This window comes from Pyrgilauda ruficollis, unplaced genomic scaffold (assembly GCF_017590135.1).
Source record: "Pyrgilauda ruficollis isolate IOZ18807 unplaced genomic scaffold, ASM1759013v1 scaffold3, whole genome shotgun sequence".
Lineage (NCBI taxonomy): Eukaryota > Metazoa > Chordata > Aves > Passeriformes > Passeridae > Pyrgilauda > Pyrgilauda ruficollis.
Genome location: NW_024524377.1, coordinates 17090163 through 17106991, shown reverse-complemented (window position 1 = coordinate 17106991; position 16829 = coordinate 17090163). Strand labels below are relative to the sequence as shown.

General features: G+C 38.4%; 2 protein-coding genes across 4 annotated transcripts; one reads left to right on the top strand and one right to left on the bottom strand.

Moving 5' to 3' along the window:
* On the bottom strand, positions 1-6554 carry G6PC2 (glucose-6-phosphatase catalytic subunit 2). Its single transcript, XM_041473318.1, has 5 exons — positions 6337-6554; positions 5861-5970; positions 2686-2797; positions 1751-1866; positions 1-512 (listed from the first exon to the last, which is right to left on the bottom strand). Exons 1-5 carry the CDS (start codon positions 6552-6554, stop codon positions 1-3), a joined length of 1068 nt encoding a protein of 355 aa, XP_041329252.1.
* Positions 6555-13255: 6701 nt separating this feature from the next.
* Positions 13256-16448, top strand: SPC25 (SPC25 component of NDC80 kinetochore complex). Of its 3 annotated transcripts, none has more exons than XM_041473144.1 (7): positions 13256-13282; positions 13545-13713; positions 13802-13867; positions 14959-15105; positions 15252-15356; positions 15653-15751; positions 16197-16448. In XM_041473144.1, exons 2-7 carry the CDS (start codon positions 13560-13562, stop codon positions 16328-16330), a joined length of 705 nt encoding a protein of 234 aa, XP_041329078.1. In that variant the 5' UTR covers positions 13256-13282; positions 13545-13559; the 3' UTR covers positions 16331-16448. The 3 variants fall into 3 exon arrangements, with proteins under 3 accessions (XP_041329078.1, XP_041329077.1, XP_041329076.1); XM_041473143.1 differs by having other exon boundaries at positions 13256-13436; XM_041473142.1 differs by having other exon boundaries at positions 13256-13713.
* Positions 16449-16829: the final 381 nt, after the last annotated feature.

The following is a 16829-nucleotide window of genomic DNA, read 5'->3' as shown; positions in this document are numbered from 1 at the left end:
CTAATTCAGTTTCTTTTCAGTTGTCCTCATTAACGAGTGGACACAGTATGGAACCAAGGCAACTACAGTCAGAGGCATAGCTGCGCTCTTACAAAAAGAGAGAATATAGAACAAATACTCAGTATGAGTAGGTATCTTAACAAAATTATACAGCTGCAGGGCAGCTAAAGAAGCAGCTATACACAATATGCGGAAACTTATCTTGCAGCTATTTTTACCTTTGCAGCTCGTGAGGAACATTTCAGAATTAATTCCAAGACCTAAACCAAAGAGTGCACCTAAATTCCTCACCAATCCAGCAAATGGAGTTGTATCAATGTTTATCCAGTCTGGGTTGGCACACCACTTTTTGGCCTTTGGAACAGACCATAGCAGGTCAATATCAAGAAGCTTGAGGGATAGATAAAAGCCAAGGGCAAAGATGAAAAGAAACAAGTTTGTCTTGATGTACATTCTCAAGCTTGCAGTCTGAATAGCAGGGGTGTGCTCAAATGCTTCTGCCACAAGAATGCCTGTGGATTAGAAACTCAGTGTTACAGGGAACCACACACTTGTACTTTGAAGAAGCGTTTCTTACAGTGTCCCTATAGCATTTGACTTTTGAAGAAAGAAGAATATATCTGTGTAATAAATATCTATGTGTGTGTCCATATATATATATATTTATATTTTTATATATATATATATTTATACTTACACATATACACACACAATTTACCACATTACAAAACCCTTCCTACCACTAAAAACTTCCACTATGGGGGAAAAAAAAAAACAACCAACAAAACCAAAAAACCAAGTACTACATGGTTTTGATATGAGGCATACCTTAAGGCCTGACTGCATCTCCCAGATGACAACCTATCAAATATTAGACGTAAACTGGAACATTCTTTTTCCAAAAGATTCCCTCACTAAAAGACTGGCTCCAGCAATGCAGAATTCAACACCAGTTCCCACACAGGCTTTCAGTGTTGAAGGAAAAGACACAGAACACACTTATCTTCTCTTGTACTCATTTTATCTTGGTTGTGAAGAGGGAAAGCTGTTAGCCAGGGTTGCCCAGGCTGCACTGCATCCATGAAAGAGAACATGAGCAGGAAGCCCCTGCTCAATTCACTGGTCACCCTCCTTAAAATCAGATAGATACCAGAAATACTGCTCATATTTTGGACTCCCTGAATGCCAAATTATATGCTTAAGTAACTCTGAAAAATGTACTTCAGCATCTTAAATCACCCAGGGAGTTTGTCCTGCTATTTACATTTTTTTTCCATTTTGCCCCAGGTCTCTGTGTTTGTCCACATTGCACACATGCTATTTTGCACCTGGGCACCATTTGAAATGACCCAAACAACTTCCTCCTGAGAGAAAAGGTCAGAGCCATGTAGGCGCAACTTCCTCTCTGATCTCTTCCACACAGGCAGCACAGTTAAAGACCAGATGCAGCCAGTACAAAGCAGTCAGAGCTAGTCTGGGGCAGTGTGGACACAATACAGTCATCATCAACTGTCAGGTGGACAAAGACTCATTCCCTTCACTGTGAATTACATAGGCAGCAGGTACATTCTACCTCACAAATTTTACCTTCGGACTATTATCAAATCCCTGATTTTCCAGAGAGTGGAGAGCACCACTGGGGTTGCAAGACAAGTCCAACTACTAAAAATCTCTTGTCTTCTCTCATATTAAAAAAAAAAAATTAAAATTGCATATAGGTTAAAAAGGAAAGAAAAAATAGCAGCATTACCAGCAAACACTCCAAGAACAACTTGATGAGGGAAATGTGTTGCTATGAATACTCTTGAGATGCACACACTGATCTGGATAATCCAAAAAATACTCCAGAGGAATGACCATGTTAGTCTAAGAAGGAAAAGGAAGATGCTTAAAAATTAAGAAAAGATATTTCATCTACTTATTTTCCTCAAAACCCATCATGTAAGGCTCATGCTTTTCCAGCAGAGGTTTACTAAGTAGAGTAGTTTAGAATCAGACGATTAAAAACTAGAAGTCAGTACTAAAACATCAAGAGTGTTTACAGGAACAGATCTCAGAAGTTTCAGGTCCAAGAGACCTCTGTGGTTTAAGTCATGGAAGTCATCAATGGCAGATCAAATTAGGACTAATACCTTAAACATATCTCTCATCATGAATTCATTGCTATATGCAGAACTCAATTATTTAATGACAGAATTCACACAGTATGAAAACAACCTCACAGCCTTAGAAAGAATAGCCACCAAAGCAATTGCAGGACTTTCCCACAGAGCTGAGCAGCACATAACAGCAAATTTTGTCAACACTGTGCACTTGCTTTAAAATGGGCAAAGAACAACCATCAAAGCAGTAAATTTATGTACTAATCCAAAAAAACCCAATACATAGTGACAACTAGAGATTTAAAAATTTCCAGCACTGACAATCTAGGACTGATTCAGAGATATTGTATGCAATGTCTGTAATTGTATGCAATGTCTGTAAATAAATACCAGACTATACAAACAGATAAATCCTCTTAATATACTTTTTCTTCAGCTGAAGTAGATCATAATAAAGGGTTGTTGGTTTTTTCACAAAACAGACCAAACTGTGAATATTTGTTTATTAAGTCCACTAAAAACATAGCATATATTTAAAGAACTATCTGAAAATAATGAGTTGGAATACTGGAAAGACACTGACCTGTGAAGGGTAACAGCTGATTTATCTTTCCATCTAACGGTGTAGCTAAGTGCTGCTGTGACCATTACGTACCAAACGCAGGATGATCCCATGGCATGTCCAGATGGGCTTCCTAGTAAAAACAAAAAGGAAATATTCAACTCAAGAAAGAAGACTATGATATCTGTCATACAGAAAACGTCTACTGGTAGTTACTCAGGCACCTAATAATTTAGAAGGGAAATAGCTAACAAAGGCTGAAAGAATGTGAACTGCTTCTTAAAAGTTAATTTTTGCTGTATGAATTGTTCAGAAGGTTCATCTATAGGGAATCCATAATACTTTTCTGAAATAAAAAAGGTAATAGCTTACTCATTTTATATTGGTGTGAGTTGGAATCTTGATAGGAAAACATATTCTTTTCCCATTACTTGGATTAAAAAAATTTGAAAAGCACTTAGGGCTGTCTTAGAGCTGTAGCATGGAATGTAGAAATTATATATAAAGATCACATAAGAAAAGTTTTGAATGAGCCTCCCCATAATTAACAGGAGCCACAGAAATGTAGCTCTTTGTAACATTCTAAACTAAAGGACCAGTATAACTTCAGATAGCACTTCCAAACTGCTTTTTATCTGCTTTTACAATTACCACGGTGTTTAACAATTGTAAGCTGTGTCTCATTAGCAATATTACAATGCAGATAATTAACATTTTGAGTAGTTTTATAATAATTAGAAATGCATCTGAAGCATGGAAAAATGTGTCTATGCTTTACTTGGATAAATTTTATAAATTGTAATGTGCTGCAAAATATCAACCAGATTAAAAGCAGATTGTCAATGAAACTGGCACATGATATGATGCTCTAATTGCTGTACTCACAGGTACAGCACATAGTAGTCTACCTACAGCAGTCTATAACAAGGAACACTCTCATATAGAGAACAACAGCAATTTCTTTTTAGTCCAGGCTATAATAATATATGTGTATTTTGTTTTTATTTTAAAATCAAAATTTTAATTTTACTGGAAGCAATATGAAACCACAAAGAAGTTCCTACAACTGTGAAAATCACCATAAAACAAGGTATGCTGGCATGATGCAAGGGAAGTGATTCCTAAAATTACTCTGTCACTTCCTTTCTCATGTTCACCAGACTTACATTCAACAAACCAAAATAGGGAAAGAAAAAATTAGATCATTGGAATCTGTAAATCTGGGACCTTTACATCTTGGCTTTCTGTGGAGACAAAAGAGAAGGGACAGGGTTATTCCACTATCAGAAGAAATAATTTTGACTCAAGAATGTGTTATGAGCCAGCACTATCTAGTAGTGTGTAGAGGAAAAGAATACTTCAGTGAAGTAGCAAAGCAGAAATGTCTAGGCAGGACAAGCACTATGATTTCTGACTCCCTGCATTAATTTTTGCTATTCTGCTTGGCAGTACATTTAGAGTCACTCTACCAGCTCTTTTGTTAATTTTCTATCAGATGTGCACTCCTAAACCTCACAATGGAACAAATGTCAACGATGAGGAAACAGTAACATTGTATGTCAGCAGTGGAAGAGCTTCTCTTTGCTGTCATCTAGGAAAATGCCATCAAGGAATAATATTTCATAGCTTATCTGCAAATTGCCTACTCGAAACAACATAAATTCCACTTTAAGGTTTATGTTCTTAAAGTTTTACAAATATCAGAAAACATATAGCTGCTGGGTTTTAGTTCAGCTAATTCCAGAAGTACAAACCAAATTCAGGTCCTAAACTGTTTGCCATGTAGTCATATGAACAGTTCCCTCAGCTTTCCCTTTTGCTGAGACATGGAGTTTGGGGTTCAGGCTATCCTAGCAGTATTTGGATCTGTTTTTCTCTGTGGCTGCTTCTCTAATCTTTTAATATAAATTGCTATTTTAAAAATATAAATTGCTATTTTAAAAGTGTGTGAAGTACCATGTAAGCTCATACAATGATGCATGTACCACTTGCACTGACTGCGCCTCCTCTTGCTAATGAGAAACAGGTCAGTGACAGTTCTTAATGGTCCAAAGTCTCGAGGTGGGAAAAAATGTGGTCATTATAAGTGCAAAGAAGGAATCAATATGACAGTTGTAGCCACTGGACAGAAATAGGAATGACCTTTCAGAAAGACAGTAACAAGAAGAAACGCCTTCTGGTTCAATGAATCAAAATGAAGCACACTGACTGTCTCCTGAGCCAAGGCTTGGATCTACACAGCACTGAATGGGCTCAGCTCTGAAGGCTTTTGATAAGATCTGAAGGACTTCAATACCTTGTGTTGGGTCTCAAATGAAGTAACTTGAAAGACACTGCAGACATAAAGGCATTATTAAACCCTGCCTCATACAAAGGCTTAAACTTCTTGTTCATAATTACAATGGGATGCAATGCAGGGTATTGCTAACAAAATACAGCCATGCAAACTGCTTAAAAACTTTCAGTGGCATCAACAAGATGCAAAACACATCATTTCCACAGTCAGTATTTTCTTGCACAACAAATTAAACTAAATTCACTTAGCTCAATGCAAGTTCATCTTATTGCACATAGGGTTGCACAAGTTCATTTAGCTTCATCAGTATTGCATTTGATTTCAACAGAGAAGATAATGAGACATAAAAAGTGAAAATACATTGAAAAGGTAGATTTCAAAAATAATTTTTCCCCATATATTTGTACACATGCTCCCACACACACATTCAGTGGCAGTGTCTGGTTCTGGTTCTTTTCCACTTGTGATACATTATGTAATTGATTGCTGTGACTATTGTTATTTACCATCTGCTTAGTTTATGGGGTTTGAATATTTGTTGCAACAGCAAACAAGACCTCAAACTCAACAGCCCTGGGCTTTGTCTTGGAACACATTAAACAATGTATTTCACAAGTTTTGTGAAAATTTCTTTCCAATACGCCAGTTCATTCTACTAGTAGTTATTTTTAAAGCAAGCCCCCCTCCCTTTCCATCTTTTAAAGGCAATGATGGAAATACTCTTGTCATACAGCAAATACCTATTGTATTTCTTAGTTTTCCTCTACTTGTTTTTGTGTGCTATTTTATACATGAGCTCTGGTATTTCTGTATCATGTAAGACCTTCCTAAGTCCCATTCTCTCACCCCTGAAGCCACTATCCCTATCAAAGTACCAAGGAAATCTCCAACATTTCTTACCTGGTCCAGTTTCACATGTTATAGGAAACTGTTCAAGGCATGGGCTTGACTGATTAGGATAGATCATTGTTTCTTGCACCCACCAGTAAGGGCGATGGTCAAATAAAATCCTGACCCCCCCCAAAAAAAAAAAAAAAAAAAAAAAGAAAAAAAGAAAAAAAAAAAGAAAAAAGAAGAAATTAAATGAAAATATCTTTACATAAGAAGGCCTCAGCAAAGCATGATAAATAATCTTACAAAGAATATGAAGAGCTACATTTGCAAAGCTATTCTATAACAGTTCTACAGGTTCTTCTCACCTTATTACAATGTTATTTCAAACATATCTTAAATATCTTCTTTGTGAATTCCTATTTTATAATTACCAGGGAAAATCTACTAGTACATTATTCACAGAAAGTTTTCTAAACTTGAAGTACATATAGTAACTATTATTAAAAAAAAAAACAAATTTTAAAACAAATTCAACTTCTTACCATTTAAATATGAGGTTGAACCAGTCACCAATGACAGCCACCCATATCATTTTAGTACCAACCACTTGGTTGAGCTGAAACCAAAGAGGAAAATAAATTGAAAATATATTCCGAGGATCACCAACATGTGACATAAAATTAAGAAAATCCTGGTAAGCCCTGTAGTCTCTCTGTAAATGCTGAATGATAAGCACTCCATTGCTGTGAAGGAGATCCATCTTAATGGATTAAACTGTACTTGAAATATAGTAAAGTTCCTTTAATCTTAAGTTTCTAGTGACAGAGAATGAGAATCATGAAGGGGAGCTATTAAAAAGTGAGAGAAGGTGATTGACATTGCCTTTATATTATATTGGCGTGGTGCACCCCGTCATTCCCGAAACACGTGGCTCTGGAAAAGCATATGAGTCTCTTAGCACTGGAAAGCTTTTTTGTTTGCAAATTTTAATTGTAGGAAGCTAAGTGATGTGTATGCTGAGCAGCAGCAAATTGTAGGGAAAGTTTTGTGGAAACTAAATGTGTGACTCGTGCAATCCTTTGTAGGAACAGCTGGAACATGTTTGCTTAAACTTTTTCACAGTTCATTTCTCAGCAGGATGGACATCTTACTAATGCGTGTACTTCACTAAGTGTTGCCTGTATAAAGGATAGAAAGAATACACAAATTAATGATCTTCACAGAACTGTCACTGAAGCTGTACATTTCACTTTGAAACAGAACTTGGCTGTAACTAATACTTTGCACAACACATTTTTTCAGTCAGGGAAAATGCAACAAGCATCCATATATCAGCCATGCTCTTGGGCTCTAGATTTATTTTTAAAGCAATAATATTATTAAAATACTGAAAAACAATTGTTTCCTTCCTACAAGAGGCCTGTCAATCCAGGGCCCAATGCAGATGATGCTCAGTCTCCGAGCCATCTTTCGGTACCGCCATTCTTGGGCATTGCTTGCATGATGCCAGTCCTGAACCTCTCCGCCAGAACGAGCTGCAGCGCCCCCTTCTTGCTGCTCAGTGTGACAGGAATGAGACCTGCTGCACAAACCAGGGCAAGGTTGGGAACACATCATCAGGAGTATTTCCCTGAACCATTCCCAAGTGAAGCACAGCAGTTCTCCAGAGCCAACAGCCAAGAGCAAACAGATTCTGCCACACAGCAGGAGTTTAAAAGGTTACAGCAGACAATATATTAGCATATCAGATTTATCAATATTAGTACTAGTAACTGTAGTGTAGAATATTATGTTCATTTGAGGTGGCTTCATGAAAATAACTTTTTCTACAAGAGATTAAATGGATACTAAAAGCCTGATGATACCAACTTCTGATATCATCAGAGGAAAACTTCAAGCTCTTTATCAGGCTCTAATATTCTGATGTATTCATATCTTAAATCTGTTTACCTGAAACAGTGTGAGTCAGAAGACAAAAGCAGCTCTATATATGGACTGCACACCTCCCTAATACTCTTTCCATGCACTTCAAGCTAAACTGCACAAGCTGTGGAGACAAATATATGAACCACTTAACTGTTTTTGCTGTAAGAGGGGCTTAATGGCTTAAGAGGGCTTCATGATGTGTGGTCAGGAAAGTCACATGAAAACATTAAGTAGATTCAACAAATAAGGCATGACAATTAAATGGACATAGAAGATTTCTCTTCCTGACACAACCTCACACTTACTTTAACTACTCCCATTTACTTTAGCTAATAATAGTCTGGTTTCAGAAATTTTTTAGCAGATTTAAATCCTATATGTTTATTGCTACCAATTGCATTAAGGCATATAGAAAACCTTAAAGTTAAAAGTTTCAATGCATTGCTTCTGAATAATAACCCTTCCAGAATCAAAATTTCAGGATATTTAAAAAAAAATATTTCTTAGATTTTTTTTTAGCTGAAAATATTTGAGGATGTTTGTTTCTTGCTAAGTTGCATACCTTTACTGTTTTTCAGAGTGTGCAGCAAGGCAACTGTCATAGATATGATGAATTAATTTGCTCTCTCCCAGTACCTCCCCAAGACCATACTTGTTTAGAAATCTCTCTCTAATAACTCTTTGTATCTCATTGCTAAAAAAAAAGTTCTTTTGCTACATTTTTTTACTGCAAAAGTATCTTGCCTTTAAAGATAAGTTAGACTTACTATAACAATAAAAAAAAAAAATCACTCTTTTAGACATGTCTGGGTTTAGTATGCAGAAATGTAGAAAATCTGAGATCTTCCTCTGTTTTCCAATCTAGTTTAGCAAGAACAGTTAGCTTCAAACATGAGTGCAAATGCCAAGTCAGTTGGCAGATGAATAACAGACATCTTACTTCTAGTACTTGGTTAAAACAGCAACAATTACAATGAGGTTATTTTTATTGTTCCATTAGGAAAAAATATTTTGCAGCCCAAAAGTTTCCATCAAGATACAATTTAATGTCCTCAGGAGAGTCTACCAAGTAATAAAATAGGTCATTTTACAGTCCCTCCTTAACGGCACCACTGTTAGTCAGTGGTACCAAAAAGTTGCCTCTGACACAGGATGTGCAGAAGCGTTGCAATAATTGCAATAACTTTTTGCATGTTTGCTTTATTGACAAATTTAGACCCACCCACCCATATTATCTATGCACTAGGACAGCGACGCATCTGCTCAGGCTGAACTCTTTTTCAGACAGAGCCCCTCAGCCACACTTTGGCTCTCCAGAAACTTTATAAATTTAATGTTTGAAGACATGTCTTTGCAATGCTTCAGTAAAGTAACCTCTTTTAGTATAAATGCTGAAGACCTCTTGATATTAACTTTGAGGATTTTGCAGCTGATTCTTATGCTTAGATAAAGAAAGATAAGCACCTCAGACACAATACAGACTAACAGCAAGAGAAAAAGCTTTCATTTTCTCCTAGATTCTTTCTGAATCTTTCAGAAGCTCCTACATCCTCACCTTAGAGATACCAGAGCAGTCATGTTTATAAAGGATCTTTAAAAAACCTCAACAAATCCACAATCTACAAAATAGACACAACAGAAGTTTTGGAACAGGTAAGCATGTTTCTGTGGGAGAGGTAGTTCTCACTGTGCCTGCAATCAGCCATGATCCTGCTCCATCCAAGAGGAAATCAATAACTGACATGCTAGTAATCTCTTGCCCTGCCTGTCATATTACACAGCCAATAAAAGTCTGAGACACTAAAGACCTTCCAAGCTGTAATAACCAACAAAGATGGTGAAACATGACTTGAAATACTGTATTTAATAACGTGTTTGACAAAGAAGAAACACTTCCTCAATAGAGTTCCAGTTTCCCTCACTCCTCTAAGCAAAGCACTGCAAAAAGCTTCTGTAATCCCCCTAGTGCTTCAAAGTCACTCGAAATAATACATGAAATAAAACTCTTTGCTGTATTTTAATATGGGGAATTGCAGGGAAACCTAATGATCTGCACAAAGTGGTCAGAAAGGCTAGGCAATTAAGTTTTTAAATCAAAGCTTTCTCTTGTTTCGATATTGGAGAGCCAAGGTTTGGCCTTCACATAAACTAGTTTAAAGCAAAAACCTTTCAAATGCTATCTGTTAATATATTTTTTAATTTATTGATAATTTCTTGATTTACTGTGTTTTCCAAGACACACAAAACCAAAGACTTCATATATACGTGTGTCTGTGTGTGTGTATATATACACACACATAAAATGTAAAAGCAAGACTCATGCTGATGATCCACTGAAGGGAGGATAAAATGTTTACAGCTGCCTTGCACGTACATATTAGAACAAATATTACATAACAGTCAACAGATGCTTTTAAGTAAATGTTTGCAAGGCATGGAAAAACCACCAAAGCAAACATTTTTTGAAACACTGTTAATGGAGGCCTATGTAATGGGCCTGACTTTCTGGTACATTATGCTTAGTTAATTGAACAATAACATGAATTTCCACACCAGTATTTCCACTGACACTGGACCAGCTACAAGGATTAACAAGCAATTTGCTAAGTTCACCAGCAGACACTGTATACAACAGCTGACAGGTATTTTCTCAGGCGTGAACGTTTTCCAAGTGGAACACTGGAAAGATACACCTTAATTTTTGAATTAGAAAGACAAGAATATTTCAAGAAGCTTGTGCGCACTCGCTCTCTCTCTCATTTTTTACTTTCAAATCCCATATCCTCAAGCATTCCTCACTGGACCCAGGCTTTTTTAGGGTTGGGCTGACCAATAGAGGTTTAGCAATAGTTGACATGACCCAGTCTCCTTCTCTTCATTCTGCCACCTTAATCTGACCTTTCCTAGTTAGTACAGTCATTACTCTTTGCTATAAAGTTAACTATGCAAGCACACAAAGCCAAAAAAACTAATCTGTGCACTATAACAATAATCAGACCTGCCAGACCTTAATATTGGTTTACATTAGTAATGCAAATTAGTAATGTAATTACATTACATTGTGTTTATAAGTGCAACAGTATAAATTATACAAACAATGCATGGAATACAATTCTGGCATGCCTATGAAAAAGCTACGTCTAAGGAATTTTACTTAAGTATGAAGAACTACCATACAGAAATTAGAAGCAACCTAGAGAAGATAAAATTCCTTCAAGTTCCATGAACTGCAGGCAGAAATGGAACTGGATCCATTAGGGCAACAATCTCCAAACTATTTTTCAGTTCCCCTTCCAATAAGATTCCTGTCTTACTGTCATTCTCCAACCCCTGAAACTAGCCTGCTCTCATTCTTAAAAGCAGCCCTATGCCAGCCATAGCCCAGGGAGTCAGAAACCTGCCACAAGAAGTAGCTGAGTCAGGTTATTAGTACCAGCTTGTCATGAGCTTTAGAACATCCTCATAAGCCTGCCACAAGAAGTAGCTGAGTCAGGTTATTAGTACCAGCTTGTCAATGTTGTGCTCCTTTAGAACATCCTCATAAACTGCAGTAGCTCTCCAACCCTGAGCTAGACTTTTCAGCTGCCTCTTAACCCAGCACTGAACTGCCCAGGATGGACTTTCTGTTACCACTAAAATAAAGCAACAGATTTTTGTTGGCAACATTCTGCCCTTCTGTTTGACTGCAGGGAACTGTCACCTTGGAGCTGCTGCTGTGCCCCTTGGAACCTGGAGTTTAACCAAGTAGCCTGGAGTTAAAAGGAAACACATGAAGAGCTGGAAAATGCAGAAATACCATAATTAATGGTCTCCAGCTAAGCTCACGGTGTTAAAAATAGGGTAAATCATTGTTGAAACTTTTTTTCCATCCATGACTACTCTATGGCTTGCTAGGTTAGACATTTAGGAAGCAATATTTCAAAACAATTGTCTGGGCTAGAGTTATGGTGGGTTGGCTGCCAGCATTTCTTTCTACAGAGCCTCTCGAATCAGACCCAGAAGAGGACCCAGAAGCATCTGACCTGCACTGCTTTGGGCCATGAGGCCACATTCCTGTTTGTAGCTGCCAAAAACCATCAGTTTGAACTGAAAATTAGGACTTGCCAAAATCACTGTGCTTCCCTGAAACACACACTTGGTCAACTGATGGTGGACAGTAGTGGGAAAGGTTGAAGATAGGTTATAGTATAGTTCACATATCTCAAAACCTCTAAATGAATTGGAAAAGAGATCAATTAAGGTATGGATTCTGCCAGTAAATATCACAGGCATTTAGTCTTTGGTCGGTGAAAGTGTAAAACAAAGGAATAGGGCTAATGAGTCTAGAAGAATGTCACTGATGAAGAAGATACCCAACATTTCTGAGCTAGTGCCAGCTACTGGGGGATGTACCCATTATCTGTGTTAATGAAAAGATTCAGAAGAGACCAGCTGTAGAGCCCACCAAAAGATTATGGATTAGAAAATAGGACTTGTTTAGATTAGTTTAACTTGTATTTACCAAACTCCAGGACCTGGGAAAATTGTGTATTTAAAGTTGATTGAAATTGACAATTGATTTAATTGAAAGTTATGAGCTCAAGTAAGAAAGGCTAATAATGTCAGGAGCAACACTGAAACTTTATATTAACAGCATGCACTTGGCTAGGCAAGAAATGTTCCTAAATAAAAAAAGCCATAAGGTATAGGCCCATAGTGCCCAAATTCATACATGGCTAGGTAATCATCCTTGGACCAGCCCAACTTCAGTTCATTTAAGTGTGAGGCAGGTGAGAAACAGAGGTCTATTAGCTTTAGGAACAATGCTGAAACTGTGAAATCTGGAGAACAGTGCGTCCAAGTCAAACAAGACAGGAATACAGTGGGGTAAAATGTTTATCCAGGAAGTTTGTTCAAGAGTAATGGAACTAATAGTTGGTGGTCCCAGCTCAGACTTCACTAAGCATTGCACAGGTGGAAGACAGTAATTAGCACTTTTAGACAGCAATTCTCAAAGCTATGCTAAATATACATTATTCTGGGATTATCTAAATAGCACTCACATAAACTAAAATTAGGAGTAATTCATTAGCTATGGTAACAAAATTATTAAAAGTAGCTTTCATAACAAACTGAAGGCTGCTACCTTGGATCACAAACTAGCGCTTATCAAGAGCTAAAAGGGAATATAAACAACTGGAGAAAAACCAGTCACACTGTCATAAAGAACAAACTCACTTTGACAGACGTTTATGGCAAATGTTTGACTGGGTACAGGCAGGGCTACTGTATGGTGGTTTTGTTGGCACCAAAAAGGACTGCAGTTACCCCTGCAGGTCATTCTGTCAGGACGCGCTTCATCCACACTCTTCAGAGAATTCAAGACGGGCGAACTAAAAAGCAATTCGGAAACTCACAAAATTTAAGTAAGTCCAGTTACCGCAAGTGTGTTCCATGAGTAAACCAGACACTGGGAACAAGCTGTGGCTTCAGAGGAGCGTAAATGAGCCGCGCTGTTTGTTCAGCACTGAACAGGCTGTTTTCCTCCACCGGCCCGCCAGGCAGCGGCGCGGCTCGGGCGCGGTGGGTGCGGGCCGGGCCCGGCGCGGGGCGGCTCCCGGGCAGCGGGCCGTGAGGGGCGGCGGGGGAACTGCCCTGGCGCGGGAGCCGAGCGCGGGGAGAGCTGCGAGGGAAACGCGGCTCCCACTGAGCCGGTGGTGACAACTGGCGCGAGGAGGTTTGAACAAGAAGGCGGGGCGGTAAAAGCGGCCCCGAGCGTTTGCGCTGTGAGCTCCCCCTGCTGCCATTGGCTCCCGTGGCCTGACGCCGCCGCTGTTCCCGCCAGGTTCGGTACGGCGCTATGGGTAATGCACCGGCGGAAGATGAAGTAACGCTCTTTGAAAGAGCTATGAAAGAGTTTTGGATCCAGTTTAAAATCAGTTATGGCACTGAACAGAACAATCAGACGTCAGCGCTGAGAGATTTGTGCAAGGAGACTTTAGAAGCTCTTTCAGGTACAAAGGTTCTGTGCTCCTGTTAACTCTGCTTTTCGCGTATTGTCATCAAACTTCTTCAGGTAACTGAAGTAACTTTCCCTTACAGAGCAATGGTCCAAGAAGCTGAAAGAAGAGGATCTGATGATTGACAAAATTCACGAGTATAACAATGGTACAGTTATTTATTTTGTCCAACCTTTATAAAATTAACTTAATACAGCTGAATAGTATGTTTAATTTCACATTTAAAAAGGTAAGTGATAACATCAGAATGAAGACAGAATTAAACCCAAACATAATGGGTTGGTTACAATATAAATCTACAATGTAAATTCCAAGTCAAAAGCGATTTGTTGAAAAACTTCCTTGATGATGCAAAAATATAAGTTTTCTGTATAGAGCGTAAGTATTTAAAACAACAGAGTATCAGAATTTTCTGATTGCAGTGGTAAAATAAATTAAATTGCTTAGTAAAGCTAAGTATTGTGAAGTTATATATTTTCTATATTAGTAAGAGAATACTGTCAGCTCATCAGTCTAGGATTAACTTGGCTGAATTTTGTAAACTTCAGAATACCAGGTAAAAATGATTGCAACTCTCCTATCAGTCAGTGTTTCCATTCTTGGCTTTCTGTCATTATCTGTGGGCAGGAGCCATCATCTTCATGCTTTGAAGATGTATATAGTGCTGGCACCAGAAACAAATTTAATCTCATTAAAGTATCAGAGCAGCTCCATAGCTGCCCTGGTACTTTAATGTATCAGAGCTTCTGATACATTTTTCCTCCACCGGCCCGCCAGGCAGCCCACCGCCACGCCACCAGCAGACCCTGCCAACGCATCCCAACAGGCAATCCCGAGGGGAAGGGCCGCCACCCCCGGCTGCCGCTCCCTCACGGCACCGCCCCGCCCGGCCCGCCCACCATGGCGGCCGCGCCCCTCACGCCGGCCACGCCTCGCGCTCGTTACCGCAGCAACGGCCCGGCAGGCCCGGGCCGGCTCAGCCAATCAGCGGCGCGCTTGCTGCGGGGCGGGCGGAGCTTCTGATACATTAGGTTCTTTATAGCTTCTCTCAAGAATAACTTTCACTTTAAGTTTTCCTTTGATGCTCTGGTAGAATTAAGCTGACTTCTCTCTGAAGCTATGGTAGCATGCATTCCACTGTGTTTTATTAATATAAATAATTTCAAACTACTTAAGTTTTATATAGCAGGGACATACTTAATGAACTGTATATGTTCATATTTTCTTGCCTCCTTTCAGAGATTCTCCAGCAGAGCAAATACGTAGCAGAAAAGGAAGAGCAGTTGACAGAAATAAAATCAAAGCTAAATCAAGAACAAGAGCAGCAGAAGAACTTGACTGACAGCATCCAAGAGCTTAAAGAAGAGTTGATGAAGAAAATGGAAAGTAAGTAAGAAAAGGATAAGTAAATTTTCTTAATTGAAGGAGGGGTTGTTTTTAACACTTGCTCTTTGTGGTTTTTCTGCTGTTCTAGATGATTTTTTATGTGCTTGTTTTGCCTTTGATACTTACAATGGACTTTTAAATTCTAGTAAAATCTTCTAAAAATAAAGCTGCCAAGGAGAAAGTGGAACAAGTGAGCAAGATTAAAACATTGTTTAAAGAGCATCTTGCACTGGAGATGCGTAGAATTCCAGGTAGGTTTCTGTCGTTTCCATAGTTTGTGTGCACTGATGCAATGTGCTTCGTGTTGGATTGTGCAGTGAAGAGCACATAGCTTACACACTTGATCAGTTGGCTTAGCCCGGCTACAACATTTGTCCCTCAAATGGCAAAATATGCTAAAATGCATTTGTCTTGCAAAGAGGCCAGGGTTGCTTAATCTGTCCGTGTTCTAAGAATATTAATTGAAACTTTGTATTGTGATTTTTAGTCATCATTGTGACTCTGCAGCAGAGGTTAATGGTGTTAATTCTGTTTGTGTTTATTTTAGATGAGCAATTACAGTTTATATTCAGACACATTGACCACAAAGATCCTGATAAGCCATACATGTGTACTGTTTCCATAAATGAACAAGGGGACTATGAAGGTATGTGAATTTTGAATACTTAAGTAAGAGGACTGAATCTGACACCTCTATTTGAAAAAAGGAGAGGAGTAAAGTGCAGTTGAAGTTAAAAGTATTTCACATGCTGGGCTACCTCAGTTTACAATCTGCTTGCCTGCAGAGCAACAAAACGGTTTAGGAATGTGTTTCAGTTTTTGAGCAGGCTATGGATTGCTGGAAATTACTGTAACAACTCAGGCAGGAGCACAGCACTGAGTGGGAGGTCAGTAAAGCAAAAAGCCCGTTATGTTCTTTGAGGCTTTCTCTTTGCTGAAAGAAAATGAGGCTTCTCAAAAATAATGCAGGTGGAAGCGAAAACATAAAAAGATAACAAACTACATTAGTTTTTCATAGGTGCAGGAAAACACTGGTATTGATTTATTCTTTTAATAATAGTCTAATCTTTTGCAAATTTTTGTCATTTTAGTGACTTCCTGTACTCCTCCTCTGGACTGTATCGCAGAGTTACAGCTTAAACTGAGAGAAACTAACAATTTTTCTGCATTTGTTGCCAACATCAGAAAAGCTTTCACTGCTTTATCATATAAACAGTCTGCATGAAACTGGTTTGTACCTCTCTTTCTGGCTGTAGAGCACTCTTACTCCCTTCCTGTTGCTAAAATGGTGTATTTATCCATGTCTGACTCCTAATTTCTAAATAAAGATAGTGAAAGCAGTATTTTAGTCTACTGTTATCTGGACACATTTTGGATCATTCTTTGAACAATAGTATCTCTAACTGTGGCCTTAACTGAATGTCTCTGGACATGTAAGCTTTGATGCAATTAATGCATTAATGATGTAATGGTTTGTATTTAGCTGCCCCTGGAGAGATAATCAAAATGAAGTACCTTCTGTAGTTTGTGTATCTTTTCCAAAAGCATTGATGTCTCTTTCAAATTTCTGTGTAGTTGAAATAGACCTGAAACCCATTAAAAAAAAGTGTGCTGCAGTTTAGCACTTACTTCAGTTACTTGTGTCATAGGACATTGTCTTGATTTTTACCCTAACTTGTACTCTACAGTGTTAGCATTTCTATTCATGCTTTTCTTCTGGTCTG